General features: G+C 40.7%; 1 protein-coding gene across 4 annotated transcripts in view; it reads right to left on the bottom strand.

Annotated features, from left to right (window-relative positions):
- Positions 1-27,262, bottom strand: part of PLCB1 (phospholipase C beta 1) — a 788,982-nt gene that overhangs the window by 116,727 nt on the left and 644,993 nt on the right. For all 4 annotated transcript variants that reach the window (XM_051846235.2, XM_008256382.4, XM_051846234.2 and 1 more), the window contains exons 26-27: positions 24,818-25,037; positions 13,770-13,950 (exon numbers count right to left, since the gene is read on the bottom strand). In XM_051846235.2, the coding sequence (XP_051702195.1) occupies positions 13,770-13,950; positions 24,818-25,037 (401 nt within the window). The remainder of the gene's footprint in view (positions 1-13,769; positions 13,951-24,817; positions 25,038-27,262) is intronic.

Genomic DNA, 27,262 nt, shown 5'->3' with positions numbered 1-27,262 from the left:
CAGTTAAGAAAGAGGAACCTTTGATTTTTGGCTCAGGGTTTTATTGCATGAGCTATAAAAATAGGACCCTGAACAGTTTTTAATAGAATAATTGAAATATTTTCTTTCTTAATTATTTAGTTAACTGATAGGCAAAGTGTACTAACTTGTGGTGTATTTGTTAGTGGCAAGCCATACTCAAAGAGCCATTGAATCATGTTCTAATCATAAAATTAATTTTAAAAAAACTCTATTAGAGGCAGAAAAGAACCACACATTAATTCAAAATTCCTTGGAAACAAACCAGGAGGGTATGTGGTAAATTGAAGTGAGGTAAACACATTTAACTTTGACTTTTATTATTACCTTTCTTTTGCCCAGAGAGACAACTACTTGCCTGTTTATCACTCTACTCACTCAATGTTCCAAACCATTTAAGGAGTCAAAAGAAAAACACTGGGGAATACAATTTCACGCTTGTTCTCAACTCCATGCTAAATTTCTCTTAGTTTAGTCACTTGAGAATGAGAAATGGTTTCCATGGAAGAGGATTATTCCTTAAAAATAACTCAAAAGGGATCAAAGAAATGTGGACAGAAATTGGCATGTTTTATCTCTTTTAAGAAGGACAAAAATTTGGAAGGTGGGAAAAAGCGAAGCATAAAATCTTCAGAGTTAGGCACAATATATCTTCCTTCCCTGTCCACAAATATACAGACAAGAATCTGCTACTCAAAGCAGCCAATCTAGGATTTTTACTTTAAACTGTTTACTTTTCATCTACAAAAAAATTAACGTGTAATACACTTGAACTAAGTGTAATACACTTGAACTAAGTACCTACTGACTAAACAAATTATTAACAGTTTAAAAACAAAGTTGATGTTTACCTTAGGTGTTTTGGCCACTGAAACTGAGAAATATTCGTTAATTCATTCAATGAATGTTTACTGAACAACTATCAAGTGCCAGATACAAGCTGAACATCTGTAATAAAAACACCTGAAACCTTTAGTGTTCCAAAAATCTACAAGTTTTTGAGTGCTGATATGTTGCCACAAGTGGAAAATTCCATACCTGACCTCACGTCACAGTCAAAACACAGGCACATCAAAAAATATTTCATAAAATTAAATTCAGGGGGCCAGCATCATGGCACAGCAGATTAAGCTGCTTATTCTGTTGATAACATCTGATATCAGAATGCGGGATTGAGATACCGCTGCTCTGCTTCATCCAGCTTCATGTCAATGGGCCAGGGAAGGCAGAGGAAGGTGGCCCAAATGCTTGAATTCCTGCCAACCATGTGGGAGATCAGGATGGAATTCTTGGCTCCTGGCTTCAGCCTGACTTAGCCCTAATTGTTGTGACCATTTGGATAGTGAAACTGGATGGAAGATCTCTCTGTTGCTCTGCCGTTCAAATGAACGAACGAATAAATTCAAATGAGTGAATAAATACATCTTTGAAATTAAATTCAGCTTATGTATGGAAGGTATATATGGAATATAAGTGATTTTTTTCCTTAGACCTCATTCCTCACTCCTTATATATATATCTCCAAGATAAATTTCTTACATGTATAACACTTATTACAAACTTTTAAAAGAAACCAAAATCTGAAACCCTACTGCTTTCAAGCATTTTGGATAACAGGAATTTAACTCATCCCCTGCTAGCAGCATTGATCATACAGCTGTGAGCAGGAAGGGCCTGATTACGTGGAGTTCACATGTTCCATTAATTTCCTTCCTTTTTTAGAAGGAGAAAGTTTTGGACTAAAAGGGCAACCGCCTCAATTGTTCTTTGAGGTATTCTTTCATATCTATGAAATTATTATTTTTTAAAAGTTTCCATAGCTGAATTGAACTTGTTAGTTGTTTATTTGGAACTATTTTTAGTTTGCTGGGCAAAGAAAGAAATGAAAATGAAAATCTGGCCAAGACTCAAAATTCAATGTAATGTTGGTTTTTAAAGATGTATAAAGATGTATTTTGGAACCTGGACTCTGTGTGTGTGTGTGTGTGTGTGTGTGTGTAAGAGAGAGATAAAAAGAGAGAGAGATTGATTAAATGTCTTGTTTTTAAAGCAAGAGATTTGATAAAGATAACTATAATGTAGATGCTTTATTTTGCCAGTTAAAACTGTGCTTGGATTATGACATCTCTATTCTCTGAACCTGGTTCCCTTGTTAAAAACTGTAGGGATTTAATTAGCCCTAAAATTACTTTGATAAATTAATTGTTGTAAGTTTTTTGGACTCAATAATGTTTTAAAATATCCTCAAAGTAAAAAACAAAACAAAACAATATATGACCCTATATATTTAATGAAAAAGAAAGTCTTACTGAAATGGCTCATATATGTAGTTTTAAGGAAGAATTTACAGTAGACCAAGGAATTACCCTGCTACAATTATGAATACTAATGAAGGTATTTGCGAGAGCCATTGAAAAGTAGGTGTAATGGCAAGCATTTGGTGCAGTGGATAAGATGCCACTTGGGATGTCTGTATCCCATATTGCAGTGTCTGTTTCAATTCCAGCTCTTCTCCTGATTCCAGCTTCCTGCTAAGGCATATCTTGGGAGATAACAGTGTTGGCTCAAGTGGTTCAGTCCCTACTATCCCCCCAGCTCCAAGTTTCTATGTAGCCCAGACCTAATTGTGGCAGGCATTTAGGAAATGAACCAGAGGATGGGAGATTTCTCCATTTCTCTCCTCTTCCACCCAAGTGTGTCTGTTTCTCAAATAAATAAAAAATATTAAAATTTAAAACCAGAGAAATAGGTATGGAATTACAAATAATACAATTAAATATTTCTTGATTGAGAAGAAAATGAGAAAATATTTGTATCTGATCAAATTAAATGAGATGATATCTGACAAAACCCACTGAAAAAACAAACACCAAAATCACCAAAATTTTAGGATAAGGCTATATAATTCTAAAGATGAGACACTACTTAATTTACAATAAATTAAGTAAACATTATTTACCACTCATATAAGGGAAGATAGGAATACATTTCAAATGGATGTTTTCATGTAATTAGCAAAGGAAACCTGACTAAATGACATGAGAATTGTCTCGATTTGTTTAGTAATCTGGGATAATAAATCATGGGCTATCAACAGTGTGTTTGGAAGCTAGAGTAAGAAAAGACAAAAGTCACAGCATGTTAGTTTCTCCTGTTCTTAGCACCGAATATATAACTTTAGTGACTCTCACTTGCCAGATGTCATGCAATGAATTCTGTAATTCCAGAGGGTACAAACTAAGTTCTCAGATTATGGATCCTATTTTGGAATTCTCCTGATGCCAGAATCTCTATTCTTTCCTAGTTTCTTTACATAGACACAAATCAAAGCTATCCTTTGCTCTGCCTTTGGGTATGGTTCTATTTACTGAATTTTTCTTCCTAATGTTTCCTATTCAACAATTATTACCATAAAAATACTAAGAACATTTCCAGTAAGCACAAAATGGAAAGAAAAATCAAAGTTGAAAATGTCAGTTGTTTTAAACTAATTCTCTTATTATTCTAATATATGTGAGAGTTGGTCTTCTCCACATTCTATAACTTAAGGGAGACTAGCATTGTACTCAGAGGGATAAATTTATAAAATTTAAATTTTATAAATATTAATCCATTCAAAGGGGGTAAAATAGCTTTTTTATATATTTATTTGAAAGTGAGAGTTATGGAGAGGCAGAGGCAGAGGCAGAGAGAGAGAGAGAGAGAGAGAGAGGTCTTCCACCTACTAGTTCACTCCCCAAATGGCTACAACAACCAGGGCTGTGCCAGGATGAAGTCAGGAGCTAGGAGCTCCTTCCAGGTCTCCCACATGAGTGGCAAGGGCCAAAGCACTTGGGCCACCTTTTACTGCTTTCCCAGGTACCTTAACAGGGAGTGTGATTGGAAATGGAGTAGCTGGGACTCGAACTGGAGGCCACATGGGATGCCATGATGCAGGCACTAGCTTTACCCATGATGCCACAGTACCAGCCCCCTTAGCTGAAATTATATAACTTAAAGTGGAAGTCTCCTAAATCCTGTGCAAACTGTCCTTTGGTAAAGGATAATGACTGTATTCCAGGTGTCATTTTATGTTTTTGTATATTGTTTTATTGACTTTCACATCCTCTGAGGGCCATGTAGATATTTTTTAAAAAAATTATCACATTTCTACAATGCTCCCTGTATGCACAATCTTTGTATTATGACTTGAAGCTGCAATAAGTAAGAGATGGGATTTATTTCCCTAGCTCTTGACTTTGGGCAAGTTTTATGACAAGAGAATGAGAAAGAAGTTACGAGACTTCTGAAGAGACCTTGCATGCTTCCACTTGAACAAGCCCATGTTAGCCCACTGGATGGGCACAGACAGAGCTGCAGTCACCTACATCTATCTAGCCAACAGGCAGTCAACCTCCAGAAGCAGAATCCCTAGGGGAATGCCAGCTGAGCTCAAGATACTGAGCGATTCCAGTCAGGACTACAAGAATCATCCAGCAGAGTCAAGTGCAAATGGTTGATACGTAGAATCATGAGCTAAACCTTGTGATTTGTTATGGCACAAAGCTAACTGATAAATACAGAAACTATTAGGAGGTCAGTTTGACTTCACAAACCTGCTCTCCTTATCAAGGTAAGCCTCTGAAGGAAGGAGCCATAACTAGGTGTGGTGCACACCAAGTCCCTCTGCCAGAATGTGAACCACAGCAGGCCTTCAATAATTTTGGTGAATGAATGATGATACAATACCATTAAATATTCTCTGTCTTATCTAACTCCCTAATAATAGTAGTATTAGTAGTACAGCATGGATTCTGTGGGTCAAAAGAATAGGACACAACAGAAAAATAGGAAATAGAAGTGAATGCTCAATACATATATGGAAATATTAAAATATTTGTCATTAGATAGCCCATGGGTACACGGGTAATGAATATCAGACTCTACTGGAGGCAGTGCTCTTTGGCACAGCTTTTGTGGAGACCAATTTTCCAGGACAAGGACAAGGCTCGGCATAGTCTCAGAAATAAGAAAGACTAAAATAACTTAGAATCCATCAGTTGGGAACTAGAAAAAGAAATTAAGCTACATTCATACAATGAAATAGAGCTACTAAAAGTATTAAAATTTATATGAAAAATTGTCTGTGACATAATGTTATGTGAAAAAATATTTGAAGACAGTATATGGATGTGTGTATACATATGTATGAATTATATATACATGTGTATATATATATATATATATAGTATTTCCAAATGTTCATTGAAAACTGGAATTAAAAGTATGAATTTGTTTTGGTAGAAGGAAATTTTCCAAATCCATGCACAGTTTTTTCCATACTACACATCTTCCATGTACTATAAAAAAAGACTTTTTTGGCATCAAGGAAGTTTTTAGCACCAAAATAAATTTATGCTTTTAATATCATTTTTGCATAAACTTTTGAAGTACCTGTGTGTGTATGTGTGTGTTTGTATGTGTATGTAGGTATACACATATGCATCATAAACTTCATTAGGGTAATGATCAAGAAAATTGACTTATAAGAGCATAATTTGACAATTCATTTCTTATTTCTCTACTGATATTATTTAATTTCTTGATGGTAGAAAACAAAATTTGGGGGAAAGTTAAATCATTTATTTTTCAAGAAAAGTGAGAAGCATTTGGTGGAAGACAGATAACACTGCAGCAACTAAGAGGAGAAATGTCTCCTGACACAGCAACAGCTCCTGGCAATCACACTGCAGCCAGGCAACTACAGAAGGGAGAAGGTTCTAGAGTGGCTCCCAAAGAGCAGGAACAGCACACGGCACAGACAGAAGTCATCAGAAGGAAACAGTGGTTCCCTTAGGATGCAGCTGGATGTCAACACTGTAGTGCACTTTTATATTTGGAAGATACATTTTCTAGCTAACTCATGGATTGCACTTAAATAGGCTTTCTTTAGAAAACAAGTTTTACCTTGTTATTCCTCCTTAGAGTTCAATGAGGTGAGAATATTTCTTAGTTCTATTGGAGAACTGAGAAAACTGAATCTCCAAACATTTTTGCAGCAACTCAGTGGGGGATCAGTGGTCTCAATGGAATCTGCTTGACTCTCAGCCCCCCGAGTCACCACTCTTGTCCTCACGGGCCATACCATTCATGGCTGAGCAGGATTCACCCAGAACTTTCAACCTAAAACATAGCTTTCAGTTCCCTGGGATTGCCAGGAACTTAAGTTAATAAGTACTGTAATGTTGGTTTGAGTTCTGGAATGATTGCCAGTAAAACAGGAGGAAGTGTAAGAAAAATATGAACCACAGGGTCAATGGAAGAATGGGAGAAATGAATGAGATTAGAACATATGGGAAACTTAGACTACAAGGAAGAAGAGCAAAGACAGGAAGCAAAACAAAGCAGACCAAAACAAGGCTTGTCAGGTGATAAAGTGAAAGAAAATGAGATCTCTTTGTGAAGATACTAAAAAGGAGCAAGAAAAAGAAAATGGTGGACCAAGCACTTCTGTAACAGAGAAGCAAACCCCTCAACATCACCACAGAATCCCCTTTCATTTGGTTGTGCATGTTGAGCCTGGATTGTGATGCTGGTGCCAAATACTAGGAGTGATCAGGAACCCTCAGATCCCCTATGCATTTCCATCAGCAAAGTCACTTTTAAAATTGCAACCTGATCCTAATGGTATAAACAAAACACAGGGTTGATCAATGGCAGGTAATGAAAAGACAGACAGATAAATCACAACAGGTTACCCAACTCTGCAGTTCAAATCCTGGAGCAGCAGTCAGAGATCTTAACTGGGGTGCAAAGCCTCCTAAGCTATTCACAGAGATTTCAGGGTACACAAGAACTTGAATGGGGTGGGGGAGCTCCCACCTTTATTTTCACTCGGCTTAAATTAGATTAACCATTTCCTTCTATTGTGAATTTAGGCAGGGAACCACAGGAGCAATTTGTACAGAAGCTGTGATTTTGTCACTAACAGATATCTATACAGTTTGATGATTAAGTATGAAGAATAGAGAGCATACTGGGATTTATTGTCCCATTTCAACCAAACAAAATTTTAGGCTGACTCTAAACTATATTTGGGGCAAAACTAGAATTGGTGAGCTCTAAAACTGTGCTTATTCAACTGGAATGTGTAATAAGCCATCTGAGACTTTTTTTTTTGTTTTTAAAAGATTATCTACTTGAAAGGCATAGTTAGAGAGAGAGAGAGCACGCGCACGAGCGAGCGAGATTGATTTTCCATATACTGGTTCACTCCCAGTAGTCACTACAGTCAGAGCCGGGCTTGTCCGAAGCAAGGAGCCAGATGTCTCCTCCGGGACTCAGACATGGGTGCAAGGACCCAATTTGGCCATCCTCTGTTGCTCTCCTAGGCACACCAGCAGGGATCTGGATCTGAGATGGAGAAGCCAGGGCTTAAAATGCCCACATGAGATGCCAGCGTCATAGTGGCAGCCTAACCCGAGACTCTTTTTAAACCAATTTATGATTTAGCAGGTATGGAGTAGGGCCCGACACTGGAGTGTGTAACAAAACTCCCAGGTGATTCAGGGACCACACTTTGAGTAACCAGGCTATAGAGCTATTTGGATGCAAGACTGTAGGGATACAATTCTTTATTTGGACAGGTACAAAGTCTAAGAAGTTTTAGCGTGTTTGGAGATTGATGGGAATTTTACATCTCCTTTGTTAATGTGAAAAATTGCTCCAAAAATACTCTTTAGGCAGGTGTTGAATTGCCGCTTGGAATGTCCATATCCCATATCAGTCTCTGCTATGCTTCTTTTGATCCAGTATCCTGAAAATGTGCATCCTGGGAAGCAGCAAGTGATGGCTCAAGTACTTGGGTCTCTGTTACCCACACAGGAGTTCTGGCTGGAGTTCTAGGTTCCTGGCTTCAGGCGGGCCCAGCCCTGAGTATTGTAGTCATTTTGGGGGGAGTGAAACAGTAGAGAGAAGATCTCTCTCTGCTTTTTGAATAATTAAAAATAAATAAACATTAAAAATATTCTATTGGCATAGATCAATTTTAGGTAGGAAAATTGTTACCACCTCTGTGCTTCTATATAAATTTACTGATACCTTTATTATTACATTTGTCACTCGGTATTGAAACTGCTTGCTATACCCACTGAGTGTGCACAGTGATCATGTTTTCTTAATTTTTATCTCATCTATCAGGATGTTGTACAAATACAAAATTTGCACTAAGCATTCGTAAAGGAGTTTATTGATGCTATGGCTTCTTTCTTAATCCTTGAGCTGTGGATATCCCTAGTGACATGTATGGTCCTTAACCAAAGCACACTGATATTTAATCCCAAAGCAATGTTGGAAAAGAAAATATCTTCCACTTAATTTTCTTCACGAAACACCCCCATTTTATCTAGGGGCTACTCATTTTGAATTACAATTCCATTTGTTTAATTCAGTCTGGAAGGCCTGTTCATCATGCAGAAGCACCACCAATGATATGCACAGAACTGAGACTTCTAGGTGCTTTTCAGTCAAAAGATTTCCTGACAACAATCTATGGTTATGGCAAATGGAGTTGATAGCAGCTGTGGTACACATATTATGGCTAAAGGCATGCGGTAGAAATTGTGGGTGCCCATATGGCCACAAAAAAACAAACAAACAAACAAAAAAAACAAAAGCAAAACTGTATGATTCCAAATCCAAGGTATTTGGACCTCAGCCTTCTTAACAAAGACCTCCCATGATGACAGGTGTGTTCAAAAGGCACTGGGGCTTTATCTAGAACCCAGTTACACAATTGCAATGCTGAAAGTGTGAACATTTTGAGTAGGCTGCTTACATCTAGCCTGGATGGGCCAGGCTGGCTTGGACATGTAATTATATATTGTAACGGTATATAAATATAGGTATACATTTTACACATTTCAAATGCAGAGTGATAGAGGAGGAGAGAGAGACAGGTGGATCAGGAAAGAAAGAAGGAAATAAAGAAAGGAGGAAGAAAGGAAAGAAAGAAAGGGAGGGAGGGAAGGGAAGGGAAGGGAGGAAAGGAGAAAAGAAAGGAAAAGGAAAAAAGCGAGAGAGAAAGAAAGGAAAAGGGGAGATCCATAGATCTGCCAATCCCTGGTTCAATCCCAAATACCCACAACAGCTGGAGCTCAGCAAGGCCAAACCCAGTATCTCAGAACTCTATCTGGGTCTCCCACATGGGTAAGCAACCTAAGTACTTGGGCCATCATCTCCTGCCTCCCAGGAACATTAGCAAGAAGCTAGTTAGGAAGTGAAGTAGCTGGGATTTGAACCAAGGGGATATGGGATGTGGATGTAAGAACAACAGTTTTCTGACCAGCGCTGTGGAGTTGTGGGTTAAGCCTCTGCCTGTGGTGCCGGCATCCCATATGGATGCCTATTCGAATCCTGGCTGCTGCTCTTCCAAACCAGCTCTCTGCTAATGGCCTGGGAAAGCAGTAGAAGTTGGCTAAAGTGCTTGGGCCCCTGCACCCTCATAAGGGACCCAGAAGAAGCTTCTGGCTCCTAATCAGCCCAGCTCCAGACATTATGGCCATTTGGGAAGTGAACCAGCAGATCCAAAACCTGTCTCGCTCTCTCCTTCTCTGTAACTCTGCCTCTCAAATAAATAAGTCTTTTTTTTTTAAATCAACTTAAAACCCAATGCACCAAAATGCCTTCTCAATTTCTCAATTTGTGTTTCTCTAAAAACTTCTACTTTTTTTTTTTTAAAACCATGTACACACATATCGAATTTTAGGGAAATGGAAGTGAAAAGACCTATTAAGAAATTGTCACCGGGGCCGGTGCCGTGGCTCACTTGGTTAATCCTCCATCTGTGGTACCGGCATCCTATATCTGTACTGGATTCTGTCCCGGTTGCTCCTCTTCCAGTCCAGCTCTCTGCTGTGGCCCGAGAGGGCAGTGGAGGATGGCCCAAGTGCTTGGGCCCCTGCACGGACATGGGAGACCAGGAGGGGGCACCTGGCTCCGGATCGGTGCAGCGCCGGCTGTGGTGGCCATTTTGGGGGTCAACCAATGGAAGGAAGACCTTTCTCTCTGTCTCTCTCTCTCTGTCTAACTCTGCCTGTCAAATAATAATAATAATAAAAAAAATTGCCACCTCTAGCAGGATTTGTACCACCTTCCCTGTTCTTCAGGTGAGATTTTTCCCTCCTACAATCTCAGCCGAATCCTCAATTCCCAGCCAGTGTTCTCCAGGAGAAAAGCTACTGAGCAGCTCTCTACCCCCTCAGCAGGGGCATTCGGGTGGGTGCCTCATGTTCTTTCCTGTGATTTACTATACTAGCCTTCCACAGTTCATGTTCCTCTTATTCCAAGAGGCCTTCTTGGGATGTCTGGGTTTCTGTTTTCATCCATACTCTGAATTATTGTTTCTGGAATCTCTTCTGAGTATTGGGCTTCTTCTTGTTGTGTCACATATCTTCTGAATTGACAAGTCTCTTCCCTTGGGGAATGGAGTCTTGTCCAGAGTTTGGGGCCCTGGAGAAACTCCAAATAGTTTTGACTGTGTTGTCTAGACATCTAAGTAACTGTTACCCTATGGTTAACTTTAGTCATGTGCTGGAGAATCCCAGGACTTCATAACCCTTGGGCCTTGACTGCCCTGAAACTGCTCTTTCCTGGGGTACCAGCTCTGACCACACAGCACTAGCCCCAGAGTGAAACTTGTGAGAGTTACTTTGGATCATGTCAGTCCCATGCTCAAAACAGTTCCCAAATGAAACACAGTGGCCTTACAGAAATCTAAAAAGCCAAGATGATCTGCTCCGGCCCCGAAAGTCCCATCTCTATTATCCCATTACCTTGGTTATTCTTTTTTTTTTTTTTTTTTTTTTTGGACAGGCAGAGTGGACAGTGAGTGAGAGAGAGAGACAGAGAGAAAGGTCTTCCTTTTGCTGTTGGTTCACCCTCCAATGGCCGCCGCACCGCGCTGATGCAAAGCCAAGAGCCAGGTGCTTCTCCTGGTCTCCCATGGGGTGCAGGGCCCAAGCACTTGGGCCATCCTCCACTGCACTCCCTGGCCACAGCAGAGAGCTGGCCTGGAAGAGGGGCAACCGGGACAGAATCCGGCGCCCCAACCGGGACTAGAACCCGGTGTGCTGGCGCCGCTAGGCGGAGGATTAGCCTAGTGAGCCGCGGCGCCGGCCACCTTGGTTATTCTAATACTCTGTCATCCTCCTCAGACAGGGCTACTCTGCTTTTCCTCCAACACCCAGGCCTATTCCCAGCCCAGAGTCTTCACATGTTAATTCCTGAGGCTGGAATTGTGGCGTAGGGGGTAAAGCCACTCTCTATGACACTAGCATCCCATATGGGAGCCAGTTTGAGTCCCAGCTGCTCTGATCCAGCTCCCTGCTAATGTGCCTGGGAAAGAAGCAGAAGATGACCCAAGCTTGGGCCCCTGCACCTATGTGGGAGACGTGGAGGAAGCTCCTGGCTTTGGCCTGTCCCAGCTCTGGCCATTGAGGCTATTTGGGGAGTGATCCAGCAGCCAGATCTTTCTGTCTCTGCCTCTCTCTTTTTAATTCCACCTTTCAAATAAATAATTTTTTTTTAAAAAAGTTATTCTGTCTAGAAAAATCATCCTCATATTTTTTTTCAGCTCAGTTCTTCACTTTCTAACTCAGATGTTACCTTCCCCACCTACCTATTTACAGTTGCAAAAAATATTCTTCATCCTTCCCTAAAACTTATTCCCTATTTTCCCATTTCTGATTTTATTTCTCTCTTAAGCCTTTATTACTACTTACCATACTATGTAGTTTACCAACTGAATTTGTAGACTGACTTCCCTCCTAGAATGTAAGCTCCTTAATGGCTAGGTTTGGTATCACTTGTATTCATGACCATTTAACAACATTAACTGAGCAAGTATAATAAGCAGTTACATAATGAATGAGTCAATGAATGAATAAGGGTTTCTGTGTGAGGTGGTGAAAATGTTCTAAAATTGACTGGTGATGGCTGTCCATATCTGTGAATACTAAAAACCAATGAACTTCACACTTCAAATGCCTGAGTTAGGTGCTATATGAAATAAGGTTAGTTAAAACGGAGTTGGGCAGTTTCCCAGACATTGTAATGAAGAAGAGAGCTGTGTGCACTCTGCATGAGTAGGACCTGCAAAGTCCTTCCCTTCATTATGATGGCTTTGGCTTGAAATCTGAATCAGCAAATGTTATAACGCAAGAGTTATAATGCCAGACTCAGAGGACAAAGGTTCAAATCCCACGTGTACCAGTTACTCATTTGAAACCTTGGGAAAGTCATTAAATTCCTCTATAAGTTGTTTTTATCTGCAAAATGAGGCTCACAAATTACCAAATATCAATGGTTGTTGTGAGGATTAAATTCCAGCAAAATTCCTGGAAACAGTTTAGTATAAAGTATAGCACTATGGTGAGTTTTCAAGAGATGCTTGCTATTTTCATTATTATTATATTTTGGAGCACTCAGGGTGGATTATTGGAGAAACTTAGATGGCAGTGGTTGTAGCTAGTCTCAAAGCCATTTTCTCCCATTAACATTTACTTTGATATTCTCAAGTGTGTCAAAGCAACCTGATACCTTTCCAAACATTCTTTCACTGCTTCAATCTTGCTAAAGTAGTTCAGAATCAAGGTGACCCATCAAAATCATGCAGCGCTTATTGAAAACAAATTTCTATCCTTACGTTTAGCTATTTATTCAGCAGTGGTTCTCATAGTATGATCTGGGGCTAGAAGTACTGCTAACACAGGCCTGTACAAGACCTGTAATTGAAAATTTTGTGTAGTGCCTAATAATCTGTATTTTTTACAAGCCATCCAGGTGATGTGAAAGCTCAAATAGAGAATAACTGAGTCCATGGAATGATATTTGATAAGCAATTCCTGTGGTGTTTACTGATTCATTTGCATGTCATCATCAGGAAACTGGCACTGGAACGAGAACATTACCCTAAATCACCCATTCCACAGTGGTCATCTGCTGGTTTCCACCCTACAGCCAGAAGCAGCCTCAGGATTCCCTTCCACTTACAGATCCTCGGCACAGAAATGGACGTAAATCACAGGGATCTCTCTCCTTTTCCACTTCCTTTTGTCTACGACTTTAATTCCCACCAAACGTGTTCATTTGTTTTGTTTTTGGCATAAGCTTGTTTTCAAGGCTGCTTTATTGTGGAATTCATGTAACTCACCTGTCATCAAATATTTACTGTGTCCCTACTATGTGTTAAGGCATCAACAGAACAGAAAACATCACCATTCATGTGAAAACATTTTGAGAGACAAAAATGATCACTAACAGAGAAGATGTCTGTTTTTGCAAAGGGAGCTTCGGGAGATGGGAAGATAACATTCTGTATTGGCTATTCAGATACTATTTAAATGTAGGAGAGTAAAATATAATTTTTAAGGTCTTGCAAAAGTTAGTGATAAAACATATTTACAGTATGTTCTGAAATATAAGTGTTTTCTATTTTATTGTGAAATTTCAAGGTCCCCCAAAACTACTGTAACCTAGTAATACTTTAGTGAAAACAAAAACATTAAGATATAGCTATCTTCATTGAAACACAGATGCCAAAATAATGGGGACTTTAAAATATTATTGTGGTAGAACTGTGCATCCTAAACAAGCTCACAAATGTGTGCTTTTCACACCTGCCCTTGTCTATTTTATGTTACCCAAGAGATAATTTTTTCTATAGAAAATGGGGTTCGATTTGTACAAATATAAATCACATTTCCCAGCCTTACCAGTTTAATATGCTCCCGCTTCTGGTATTTTTCACTATAATATTGTTCTTGTCGAAGATTAAGTAGCTGCTGCTGTTGTTTGTCCTTCAAGTCTATTAACTTTTGAGTCATTTCTGCATCCAGGGCAGCAAGGTCTTGCTCAATCGTTGATGAGCCATGGTCAGGGCTGCTAGGTTCCGATCTGCAAAGAGAGAGGTGGACTCACAAAACATGCAGGTGGCAACAAGGTGCGAGGAAAGCCATTCACCAGAACTCCTCTTAGAGAGGGCACTATGCTTGCAAATAAATATTTCAATAAACCACTTGTGGTAGAGGGAGAGGCACACTCCATGGACATGCATAGTGGCATAGGGTATCCAAGAGATATGGGAGGAGGGGACCCTGATCATGGTGTGGTAATGGTGAGAAAGAGGCCCCTTTGGAAAAAAAACAGAAGGATTTCAAACACTTTTATCTTAAACCTTGTATTTATTAGAGAGGGAGGCAGGGAGAGAAGAAAGGAGAAAGGGAGAGAGGTGGGGGGGGAGGAGGAGGAGAAGGAGGAAGAGAGAGAGAGAGAAAGAGAAAGAAAGAGGAAGAGAGGAAGAGAGAGAGGAGAAGAGAGAGAGAGAAAGAATAAGAACGAATATCGATCTGCTGGTTCACTCCTCAAATGCCTACAACTGTCAGGGCTGGGCTGAGGTGGATGCTAAGACCCAGGATCTCAATCCAGGCCTCCTATGTGGGTGGCAGGAATCCAACTCCTTGAGCCATTATCACTGCCTGGCTGGATCTGCATAGCAGGAAGCTGCGGTCAACAGGCTGAGCTGGAACTGAACCCAGGCATTCTGATATGACGTGGAGGCATCCTAACCTCCAGGCTAAACACTTGCTCCCCTTAACGTTTCTTCTCTAATGGGGCATGTGTAATGTCATTCTCATTCCTTGATGTTTCCCTGATAAAAACCTCACTACACTGAGTGGATTCTTTTTGGGGGAAAGTTGAAGAAGTTTGCACCTGGGTTGGTGTGGATTTAAAAAGAGAGCAGGTGTAGATGTCATGTGTAGATAACCCTTCTGCCTGACATCTGAATTCTCTTTCTGAACAAGCTTTTTAATAGCAATGACACATAATAATAATAAGGCTCTATGACAGCTGTATCAAATTCATTAATATCTTTGCTCAAACATCACTTTCCTCAAAATGCTTCAGTTAAAAGGGAAAAAAATACCTTCTTCTAAAATACTTAACCTGAGTAGGATGGCTTTCTCCTCATAGTTCCTACAGAATTACACAGATATGAAAGCAGTTCTTATTAACTTATGGTGTGACTCTCTAAAATTCTGAGTTCTGTATTATCACAGGTAGGAAACCATAGCAAGGAAGACAGAGTATTGAGAATGGAAATGAGACAGCAAGTAAGCTCTTTTCATTCATATTTAACCCACCTGCTGGAGAAAGAAGGCTGAACTATCACTTTCAATTAATATCTATCACTTCAGACTCTGTCTTCCTGTCTTTCCGTGGAGGTCAGACAGAGTAAGCAGGGGAGCTGGCACTGTGGCGTAGCAGGTAAAGCTGCTGCCTGCAGTGCCAGCATCCCTCATGGGCACCGGCTTGAGTCCCAGCTGCTCGACTTCCAATCTGTCTCTCTGCTATGGCCTGGGAAAGTAGTAGAAGATGGCCCGAGCCCTTGGGCCCCTGCACCCATGTGGGAGACCTGGAAGAAGCTCCTGGCTCTGGATTGGCACAGCTCTGGCTGTTGTGGCCATTTAGGGAGTGAACCAGTGGCTGGAAGATTCTCTCTCTCTCTCTCTAAGCCTCTCTCTTTCTCTAAGCTTCAGCCTCTCTGTAACTCTGCCTTTTCAAATAAATAAATCTCAAAAAAAAAAAAAAAAAAAAAGGAAGCTTCTTGGAATCAGCTGGCACCAATTCCCATTGCTTTTTCCTTGAATTGGGTCAGCAACAGTGGTATTACATAAAGAAGGCAGTTGATTAAATCTGGTGTTAGGCTCTTATTTTGTCAAATAAAGGATGCAGAACTCTCTCAACAGTTTTGTGTGTAATGCCAAATGACAAGAGACTCTCTGTAAAGCTCATGTATTTGTAGAGATAAAGGTAGCAACCTTAATCTAAAAACTGAGTATCTGAAGTGCTCCAAAGACCTGAAACATTATGACCTCATGTGTCGGAGGAGTCAAAATGCAGGTCACTACAAATATTGTGTAAAATTACCTTCAGGCTACATATATATACATTATACACATATATACTATACTTAGGTCTCATTCCCAGATACCCAGACTATCTTATTATGTTTATACAAATATTCCAAAATCTGAAATAGAAAATATTTCTGGTCTAGAGAATTTCAGAGAAGGGTTACACAGTCTGTACATCAGAACTGCATTGCCGCACTAAAGATACCTTCCATCTTGACATGAACATGAGCTGCTTTTATCACCTTTGGTGGTGGGAATTCAGCAAAGCCAGAACAGAGGTGTTCCTTCAATCAGCTACAAACCCCACAGTGGAGCCAGCTCACGCCGACTGGCCACTCGCCATGAGCTGGGCACACTCACAACACCCTGGCACATGTAATAATTTATCCAGGGACATGTCATGGGGGTACAGCAGGGAAACCTGCCAAAGGACAGACACCTAGGGCTGGGGAGAAACAGAGTCAAATCTGTGCTTTTACCCACTGCATGTCATGACTGGACAGACACTACTTTTGAGTAAACTTTTCTCGGTAGAGACAATGTATATTGGAGCAAGAAGATAATCTAATTGATGTGATGCCATTCATTACTCTGAAGTAGTTCCAGGTTCTTATTGTGTATCCAGGGAAATGGAAGAGACATATATCACTTAATCTCAGTAGTTTTGCCGCTTGAAGAAAATCTTCTAGTGATCATTTAGATGCTACATACTTAGGGACTTTTGCTTTTTGAGGGACTGTATAAACAACCAAGTGAACAACATTTTTGCGCCTTCTGTAAAATCAGGGTTGAGGGTGTTACCTTGTTGTTAATGCTGCTTGTTTAAGATCCATGAGATAAATTCTTTGGTAACTTAAAACTGGGGAAATGTTTGTCTGCCTTGGAAGAGCACGAAAGTTCCCTTTAATCAGAACAGGAGAATTATCAACCCTGTATTTCCTTTTCTCAGAAACTAAGAACTAAATTCAGTATTCAAGGACAGAAATTACATTAAATTATGGGTGCTATTCAGTGGAAATATAATGTGAGTTACATACATGCTTTTCCCCACAAAATTTATAACTTTTAGCAGCAACATTAAAAAGTGAATATAGGGGGCTTTTGGCAGTCATTAAGTTGGGACACTTGGGATAACTGCACTCCTTATCAGAGTTCACAGTTTGCGTCCTGGCTATTCTGATTTCAATCTAGCTTACTACAAATACATACCCTGGGAGGCAGCAGATGATGGCTCAAGTGCCTGGGACCTTGTCAAATTAGTTAGGGGACTGGGTTTGAGTTCTAGGCTCCTGGCTCCTTACTGTTGTGGACCTTTGGGGAGGAACCAGTGGATGGAAGATTTGTCTCTCAGTCTCTTTCAAATAAAATGAAAACAAATAGATGACAATTTTAAACAAAGTGATATTAATTTTAGTAACATCATACTTAACCTAAAACATTGAAAATATTATGACTTCAACATAAAATTAAAACCAAATCAAATAGGCATATAGGAGCTATTTTATATTCCTCCTCTTTTTTAAATGAAGTCTTAGATATCTGAAGTATATTTTGTACTTCTAAGATGAGTTTATCTCAGAATTGAAGAGCTGCATTTCAAGGGCTTAGCAGGCACATGTACCTGGTGGTCCCCATATTGGAGAGCTGGTCTTCTAGACAGCTGGTAGATAGGTCAGTCTGTGCATGTGTATATGTGTGTGTGTTGTTTTCTATTTTCATAGGATTTTTATATACATGTCTTCTACAATGGTACTTTGATACTTCATCAGAAGTTTGTAGGATATGACATAAACAAGCAAATGAATAAACAAATGAATGCAAATCTATCAAAAAATAGAAATTTATGAGATGTTCTAGACCAAACTTAGCCTAAATTGGCTGCATAGCTACAGGAAAATGCTAATGAGTTTAGCCTGCAGCTTCCTCCTTGAAGTAGTGATAAATTTCATCTGGATGGCTTTGAAGGCTGCTCTAGCTCTAAGAAATGATGATTTTACTGCTTTTTAAAACCCAGTGGTGGGGCCAGTGATATGGCATAGTAGGTTAAGTCTTCACTTGTGGTGCCGGCATCCCATATGGGTGCCAGTTCAAATCTCGGCTGCTCCACTTCCAACCCAGTTCTTTGCTAATGGCCTGAGAAGCAGTGGAAGATGACCCAAGTTCTTGGGCTCCTGCACCCATGTGGGAGACCCATAAGAAGCTCCTGGTTCCTGGCTTCAAATTGACTCAGTTCCGGCCATTGCGGCAATTTTGGAAGTGAACCAGTGGATGTAAGATCTCTGTCTCTCTTCTCTCTCCCTATCTCTGTCTGTAACTGCCTCTCAAAAAAAAAAAAAATCTCAAAAATAAAATAAAACCCAGTGTTTTTGATTATGCTTTCAAGTTAGGCATATATTAAATAATATGTTATAACAGGGATCTGTAAAATGCAACTGTCCTCTTGTGGTAAACCGGCATCAAATAAGGCAATTCAGTAATGAAGACAATAAACAGATTTAAAAAGGGGTCTTCCAAAAGTTCATGGAAAATGTGTGTTACGAAAAAACTACTCATGGACTTCAAAATTATTTGCACTAAAATAAATGTTTTTAAATTCTGTTTCCTTGCGAATTTTGAAGTGTCTCTCATAATTTTAGCTCACTTGACAGGTAGCTTACATGCTCACATAGTTTTAGGATGATTTATAAAATATCCAGTTATACAATGAAATTTTATTTCTCAGGGGCAGTTATTACAAGGGCAAGTCAAACCCTTGGAGACTCTTTAATAAGAAAGCTGGGCCTGGCATTGTGGCACAGCGGGATAAGCCTCTGCCTACCACACAAGCATCCTATATGGGCACTGGTTGGAGTCCCAGCTGCTTCACTTCTGGTCCAGCTCCCTGCTGATGTCCCTGTGAGAGCAGCAGAGGAAGCCCAATTGCTTGGGCTCCTGTACCCACGTGGGAGACCAGGAAGAAGCTCCTGGCTCCTGGTTTCTCCAGTTGTGGTGACCATTTGGGAAGTGAACCAGAGGATGGAAAATCTCTGTCTCTGCCTCTCTCTCTGTAACTCTGCTTTTCAAATAAATAGAGTAAATCTTAAAAAAAAAAAAAAAAAAGAAGAAGAAGAAGAAGAAGAAAGAAAGCTAATGACAGTTAACTCCATTATGATTTTCTAGAGCCATGAAGATCACTGAATTACGTTTTAGCATATGTTTTTCCATTTGTTGGTCAACTCAGGAAAAATCAGGGTGTCTGATAAGGTAATTTGCATACAGTAGCTATAGGAAATTAAGTGATGATTTAAATGATTTAAAAAGCTTTTCTTATCTGTGTGATAGTGTTATTTATTAAAATGCTAAGCATACACTGAAATGGAACTAAAAGATATGTGGGGAGCATGGCCCTGTGGGGAGCAGGGCCCGTCTCCCACAACATGGCGCTGAGAGGGAGTAAACAAATCTTACACAGCTGCTTCGTTAATTAGCTGATTCCTGATCCAACCTCTGATTGAAGGAGAACAGCGTGCTCAGCACGTGGGCAGCAGAGCACAGATTGGTGGGAGAGGACTATAAAAGCGAGATAGAAGCGGCGGGGATTCGCTTATGCGCTGCAGACATCTCACACCATGCACCGAAAGAATAACAAGAATGCAGACACACACCAAGTGGAATGCGGTTAGAATGCAGTTAGCACAGGAGCAAACTTGAGCACACAACGCATTCAAACAACAGCGTCCGTTCCGGTGTCATTCTCCCGCGAGCCCGTGGAGGAGCGACAAGATACTTTTGCTTTGCTTTTGAAAATGATTAACTTTGTAAAATATATACTTTTTTTTTTTTTTTTTTTTGACAGGCAGAGTGGACAGTGAGAGAGAGAGACAGAGAGAAAGGTCTTCCTTTTGCCGTTGATTCACCCTCCAATGGCCGCCATGGCCGGCGCGCTGTGGCAGGCACACTGCGCTGATCTGAAGACAGGAGCCAGGTGCTTCTCCTGGTCTCCCATGGGGTGCAGGGCCCAAGCACTTGGGCCATCCTCCACTGCACTCCCTGGCCATAGCAGAGAGCTGGCCTGGAAGAGGGGCAACCGGGACAGAATCCGGCGCCCCGACTGGGACTAGAACCCGGTGTGCCGGCGCCGCAAGGCAGAGGATTAGCCTATTGAGCCACGGTGCCGGCCTAAAATATATACTTTTTAATACCACAAATAGCATTCTATTTTTAAAATAGTTATGAGTTGAAGCTTATGAAGATTTTTAAGGAGTTTTAAGTTTTATTTTTCATTTGAGAGGTAGAGTCACAGACAGCGGGAGAGACAGAGAGAGAAGTCTTCCATTTGCTGGTTCATTCCCCAAATGACTGCAATGGCTAGAGCTGGGCCTGTCTGAAGCCAGGAGCTTCTTCCAGGTCTCCCACATGGGTGTAGGTGCCCAAACACTTGGACCATCTTCCACTGCTTTCCCAGACCATTAGCAGGAAGCTGGATTAGAAGTGGAGCAGCTAGGACTTGAATTGGTGCTCATGTGGGATGCTGGCACTGCAGGTGGAGGCTTAACCTACTTCCCCACAGTGCTGGTCCAATGAAGATTTTAGAACAGTGGCTTGAACAATGCTCTGTTAGTGTTTGCTAAACAACATTTAAAAATATATTTTTGACAGATAAATAAACTCTGTGGATGACAAGAACTGTTCACTCCCTAAAGGGATAACAGCACAATTTTAAATAATTATATTTTACTTCCATTTCCCTAATTACTAAATTTTAAAGAAAAAATTTTATGTAAAAATCAATAATGCTGATTACAAAGTTTCATTTGCAAAATATTCATTGTCAACAGGTTCATACAAGAAGCCTGCAAAGGATGCTGAAGACAATTCCAGAAATCTACTTAGAAAAGTAATCTCATAACATCTGAGATGGTAGATGAGTAAATTTATTTGGTCATGTTATTTCATGCATCCATTTGCAGCGTACAGAATTCCAAAGAGGCATGAGAGGATTCTGAATCCTCTGTAGAGAACACTTTTAGAAAGCTGTCACGTGTCAATAAAGATGCTGTTTCCAGACCTACCATGTCATAGGACAGAAACGGGGTCCAGGGGATACCTGCTATGACTCTACCATGACTACAGTCTTATGCATTGCAGGTTGTATGGGCTGGGGCACATAGCCTCACTGAGCTTCAAGTCTTACATGTCTAATATGAGTGATGCCTGTACCTATTTCAGTGCTGCTGTGGGAAATACATGCAATAGCGCATTTAAGAGCTTAGCACATGTAGTTGATTTAATAGTTTCTCCTCAGATTAATGCCCTTCCTGGAACTTCAGTTGTGACCCTATTTGAAAACAGAGTTGTTGCAAATGTAGTGCAGGTTGAGCATCCCTAATCTGAACGTGAAAGTTGAAATGCTCCAAACTTTAAAACTCCTGAGTACAAATATGACACTGAAAATGGTGGATCATGGCAATGGGTCACAGTCAAAACACAGGCACACTGAAAATACTGTATGAAATTACCTTCAGGATATGTGTATAGGAGTATATGAAACATAAATGAATTTCATATTTAGACATGGCTCTCAGTCCCAACATTTTGTATGCAATGTTCCAAATCCCTAAGAAGATCTGAAATATTTCTGATTCTATTCATTTCCAATACTTAATTCATAGTTAAGATGAGGTTACAGTGGATTAGTATGGACCTTAATCTAATGAATATTGTGCTTAAAAGAAGAGAGAAACTTGGACACAACCATGCCTTTGCAGAGAGAACGCTATGTGATGATGGAGAGTGAGACTGGACTGACGTATCTATAAGCTACAGAATGCCAAGGACTGCTGGCAGCCATGAGAAGCTAGAAGAGACACGAAAGATTCCTTCCTTAGACCTTGCACAGAGAGTATAGCGCTGCTGGTAACTTGATTTTGGACTCCTAGCCTGCAGAACTATGAGAGAATATATTGCTATTGTTAAGAGCCACCTAGTTTATGGTACCATGTACAGTAGCTTAGGATACAGCACATACGCCTGACACTTCCTTGATATTCAGCAGAGTAGCTGTTCCAGGAATGTGAAGAGCCCCTTCCTGGGGGCAGAAAACAGGAAATCCAGTGTGGTCAGCCAGAACCTGTATTCTCAAAGTCCAAGGATAAGCTCTGGTGAACAGCATACATGTAGGATTCTGAGAACAGATGATCTGAAATCCTCATAGAAATTATAAGTAGAAAGTCAGAATCATAACATTAAGCAGCAGGTGTTTGCTATGGTTTAGGGGCAGAGCTTGCAATCTTCACACAAGAGATCTGAACTGAAGAAGGAAGGGCTCATGAGCCTGGGAAATCTTTAGTGCCCAGTCTCATGGTGGAATCTCAGCAGAGGGTATGGGTTTTCATGTAGGGTGCAGGGGCATATGGCTGGAAAGCAAGGCAGGAATTAGTACAGAGGGCCTTTATGACACATCTAATTTCTGGAATGCTCCTTTGGGATTGCAAACCAGTGCCCATGCATGGGAAGTCTAGGACAAGAGCATCAGCAAATCCTTGGGACTTGCTGGAAAAGCAGATGCTCAGGCCTGACCCTTGCTCTCTGAGGTGCAGACACAGGGGTCTGCGTCCCAGGAAGCTCTCCAAGTTTATCTCATGCACACTAAAATTTGAGATGCACTGGTGTGGTGCAGACAATGCAGTGTTATGAACAGATTTAGCTTAGGATGGCAGCAAGGGCTGGCAAAGTGCAATCACACAGTGGGTTTCCAGCCCTATATCCTATGTTCCCTTTAAAATAAATGAAAATTATATTTCCTTTCCTCTATTTTTACCATCCTTATTCTAGACCAAACTACCCTCACTACTGACCAGGGCTCATGAAGAAGTCTCCCGACTGGGCCTCTACTCTAATGTGCTCAATTTGCACTGTGCAGCGATGTCTAGGGCCAGCAATATCAGCATCACCTAGTGCTGCTCAGGCCTCAACTCAGCCTTGCAGAATCAGAACCTGCATCTAACAAGATCCTCAGTGACTCATCAGTTTAAGAAGCACAGAATAAGGATTCTTGTTCCCCACAGCAGCTTAGAGTCATTTTCTAAGAATATTAATTGGACTATATCAATTCCACTTATTTTTTCTATCATACTTAGAATAAATTCTGAACCATTTGTCTCAGTCCAGCTCTAAATAACTCAGCGATATGATTCTCCCTCCTTCAAGGGTACTTTAGAAAGTTCAGAAAAGATGATTTAGGGACAAAATAATTTTGAACTCTGTGCATAGTTTTTTTTTATCATTATATGCATTTTCCATTATTTTGGAAGGCCCTGTATGTCTCTGACTTCCTCTTGTTTCACTCTACCCACGGTTTACCAGGTCTCATCCACTTGGCCAAATTTACTGTTCCTAGAATAAGTCCTTTTTTTCCTCCTGCCTCAAGGGTTTTGCATTTCCTGTTCGCTCAGCCTAGAATAATTTTCCTTAGTTCTGAGTACCGCTGACTTTGCTTTAATCTTGATGTGTTACTTTATTCCAAAGCAACGGGTCAAAAGTGCTCTCTGTTCCCTATTCATTCTCCCTCCCACTCTCTTGTATATCTCTTTCTTTCATAGTCCTTGTCACAGACTAAAATTGTTATACCCTTGCTTATTTATTGTTCATCTTTCCAGCATTACCACATTAGTTATTTGAAGAGGTTAACTGTATAAGTCATGTTCATTACTACGTCCCCCAGGGCACGGAGGCACTCAATAAATATTAGTTAAATGAATGTATGAGGGCAGCTTCTCACCACAAAGGGTAGGGTCCACGGAGCCCTGGGGGTGCACACATAGAGGTTCCCTGTGGGTTTCAGATAAAGCAGCAAAGGATAGTTGAGACTTCTCTTTTGTATAAGACAATGTGCCTCTTCAACCAGCTCCCAGGAATACCACGTAAAATTTTATGTCTACAAGATTGGCAACTATAAAATGGGAAGTCAGCCAGCTGGTATTATGATCACAGGCTAGAACTGATGGAAGGGCTTCCTATATATCTACACTCAGAATTTCGCTTAATAAATTCAGCCCACAAAAAGTAAGTTGGGTTGACTCAAGACCTGTAGAGATTGAAGGAAGTTGGCTGACTTTCCTTCTAGTGGTGGTGTAGGTCCCAAAATACAAGAGTGTCGCTCCCCGTCTTCGTGGAGGAACGACACAGGACCCTGCGCTGTTCTTTTGTCTGCTCGGACACAGGACCCTGCGCTGTTCTTTTGTCTGCTCGGCCCTTCCCGGGTTTGCTGCTGGTTCTTCCCGGGTTGGCTGCTGGTCCTTCCCGGGTTGGCTACCGTCCCTTCCACCTCCGTGGAAGGGCGGTTCCCCCTGCCACATTCCCCACTTCCGCGGGGGAGCGGCACACCGCCGGCCGGCTCTCTGGGGGCTGCACAGGTGTTCCCCTTAGATGTTCCTGGTGCATGCTGTCTCTCTCCTCCTTTATAGTCCTCCTCTGCCAATCCCAACTCGGCTGCCCACACGCCGAGTACGCTGCTCTCCTCCAATCAGGAGCAGGTCCTGCTGTTTATTGGTTGAACTGGAGGCAGCTGGGTAGAAGCTGTTTTCTCCTCTCCCAGTGCCATATTGTGGGAGAGCAGATGCATAGAATAAGTCTTAATTCCAGTAACTTAGTCTAGTCCGAGTTGCTCCCCACAAAGAGTACCTCAAAAAGTTCATGGACAAATGAAATTAAAATATAAGCTTAAATTTTTGAAATTTAATCCACAGGTTTTTTTCATAATATGCACTTTTCAACATATCCTTGTATGGTATAAAACATCAAAAATCCATGTAAATTACTCTTTTCTGTCATATTATAAAACAAACAAAAATATTCATTCAGCTTACTTTTTCTTACTGTCCTTTTTGGCTGTCTTTTCCAAAGCTGCCCTCCTTCTCAAGTAGTCATTCTGAATCTCATTGTATTTTGTAGTGTGTTCTTTGATAAGGTCAGTAGTTTTCTTGTGGTGTCTCTTAACCAGGTCTTTCATTTCTTTGTAGTGCTTCTTCTGAAGTTTCACAAATGATTTTTGTTGCTTTAGCTCTTCAATAGTTTGTGCTTCCACTTCTGCAACAAATGAGAGTCAGAACTAAGTGACATGGAGACACTCAACATCCTGATGAAGGAGGAAGAAGCATCCTGCTCATTGAGCAACACTTGTCTGCTCCTAGCCACCTGGAGCTTATGAGCACAGCTTGGATGCCAAATATATCTGGTTTCCAATCTGGCTCTATCACTTGATAACTTCAAGATTATATTACCAAACTTCTAAAAAAAAAAAACAATTTCTTCCTTTGTATTACCTTTTTAAGCTTGGACCCCCCAGAAGCGGAACCCAAGAAGGGAGTTGAGGTGGATGGCATTTACAGAGGAGCTGTCAGAGTCAGGAAGTGAGGGAGGCAGATGGGATAGGGTAAGAAGCTCAGCAAGTCAGTGGCTTTAGCTGGAGCTTAGCTTCTGACCCCATCAGAAACACCGGGGTGTCCATCTTAACACACAATGGAGGCAAGAAAGTCAGCTTCTTGCTTATTTGGGACAATCAGTGCAGGGGGTTGGGGGACCATAACCTTTGGGAAAGGAAGCTTCCTGTTAGTTGAGGGAAATTTTTTCAGAGAAAGGGAAGCTATGGGCTGTTAGCAGCCAACTCTCAGCACAGCTGGAAGATGAGTGCACCAGATGTAGAGAATCTGCACAGGGCACCCACAGCATCTGCTCTGATGCTTATAACTTCTACTACTTTATGGGGTTGTTACGATGATAGAATAAAGCAATTCATGGAAAGTAGTTAACGTAGTTTCTGGCACAGTTCCTGAGAAGCTGAGCAAATGATTGTTCAGGTTCTACAGCACCATCTCTAAAGAGTGCTGTTCATAGTGCAGGCACTGTAGGTTTGTACCAGTATCACAATAGTATATACCAATAAAAAGACTTGGGAGAAGAGCCCTTAATCTATTTTGTATAAAGGCACCAGAAAGGTTAGTATCAGCTTACATTACTACATAGTATTTTACCCAATGCTGATAAAATTTTTAATGTGACAGAGTCTGACCTTAAAGCATTCTGCATTTTACTGACATGATCCAACAATTCTAGAATATGTATTTTAAAAATACATTAACATTTCTCAAATAAAGATGCATCCTGGGGCTGGTGCTGTGGCGTAATGAGCTAAGCCTCTGCCTGCGGTGCTGGCATCTCATATGGGTGCCAGTTCGTGTCCTGGCAGCTCTTCTTCTGATTCAGCTCCCTGCTATTGCCTGGGAAAGCAGTAGCAGATGGCCAAGTGCTTGGGCTCCTGCACCTGCGTGGGAGACCAAGGAGAAGCTTCTGGCTCCTGGCTTTGGATTGGCCCAGCTTAGGCCATTGTGGCCATTTGGGGAATGAGCCAGTGGATGGACGACCTTTCCCTCTGTCTCTCCCTCTCTCTGTCTGTAACTCTGCCTCTCAAATAAATCAATAAAATCTTAGAAAAAAATGCATCCTATGGTCAACAGTGTCATAGTGTCTCGGTGCTTTCCTTTCTTAGCGATTCATGAACAGCGGGGTGACTTATAATTGATGGTGCTCTAACTCTACCGAACTGCCATCTATCTGGACCCTGATTAAGTCATAGTTCACTTGATTCCATCCTTTTCTTTGAACTTACTGCTTCTGGTAACAAAAAAATGTGTTGCCATAAATATTTAGAGCCATCAAAAGATTCAGAAATAATATATGCCATGAATGGATAACAGACTTGAATGGAAAATGAGATGTCTAGGGGATAAACATTAGAATCAGAATAATAATTTATACCCCTAAATGTTAAGGTCTTTAAGCATCAAAATAAGCTTCCTTTTCTTATAGTGTGTATATTCTCCTGATATTTGAATCCTTTTGAGAAGGAAACTGTGGAGAGAACCAGGTACATTTATTTAATAGTTTCCCTCAGGCCTGAATGGACTCATTATGGTTGCCCAATATGTTTTTACATTAAGATTTTATAATGTTGAGGAACTGAAGCATTTTTGTAACACATTCAATCTTATTATTTTTAAAGGGTTGCAGCGCAACAACTATGGGCAGTATAGAAATAGGATTATGGATATTTTATCTTATTATACAAAATTCACTGTAGACTAGTATTTTTGGAAAGTTTGAATATGAAAAACTATTCCTTAGATACACTTAATATAATGTCCATTAATTTAAAGATACAAGTATCACTCCTAAATAAGTTATTCAGGGATAACAACAGCTAATATATTGCTTCAGACTCATTCACTGCCTTTTGTCTATGCATTTATGCACCT

The sequence above is a fragment of the Oryctolagus cuniculus genome, chromosome 11 (assembly GCF_964237555.1).
Source record: "Oryctolagus cuniculus chromosome 11, mOryCun1.1, whole genome shotgun sequence".
Taxonomy (NCBI): Eukaryota; Metazoa; Chordata; class Mammalia; order Lagomorpha; family Leporidae; genus Oryctolagus; species Oryctolagus cuniculus.
This window is presented reverse-complemented; position numbering and strand designations above follow the sequence as displayed.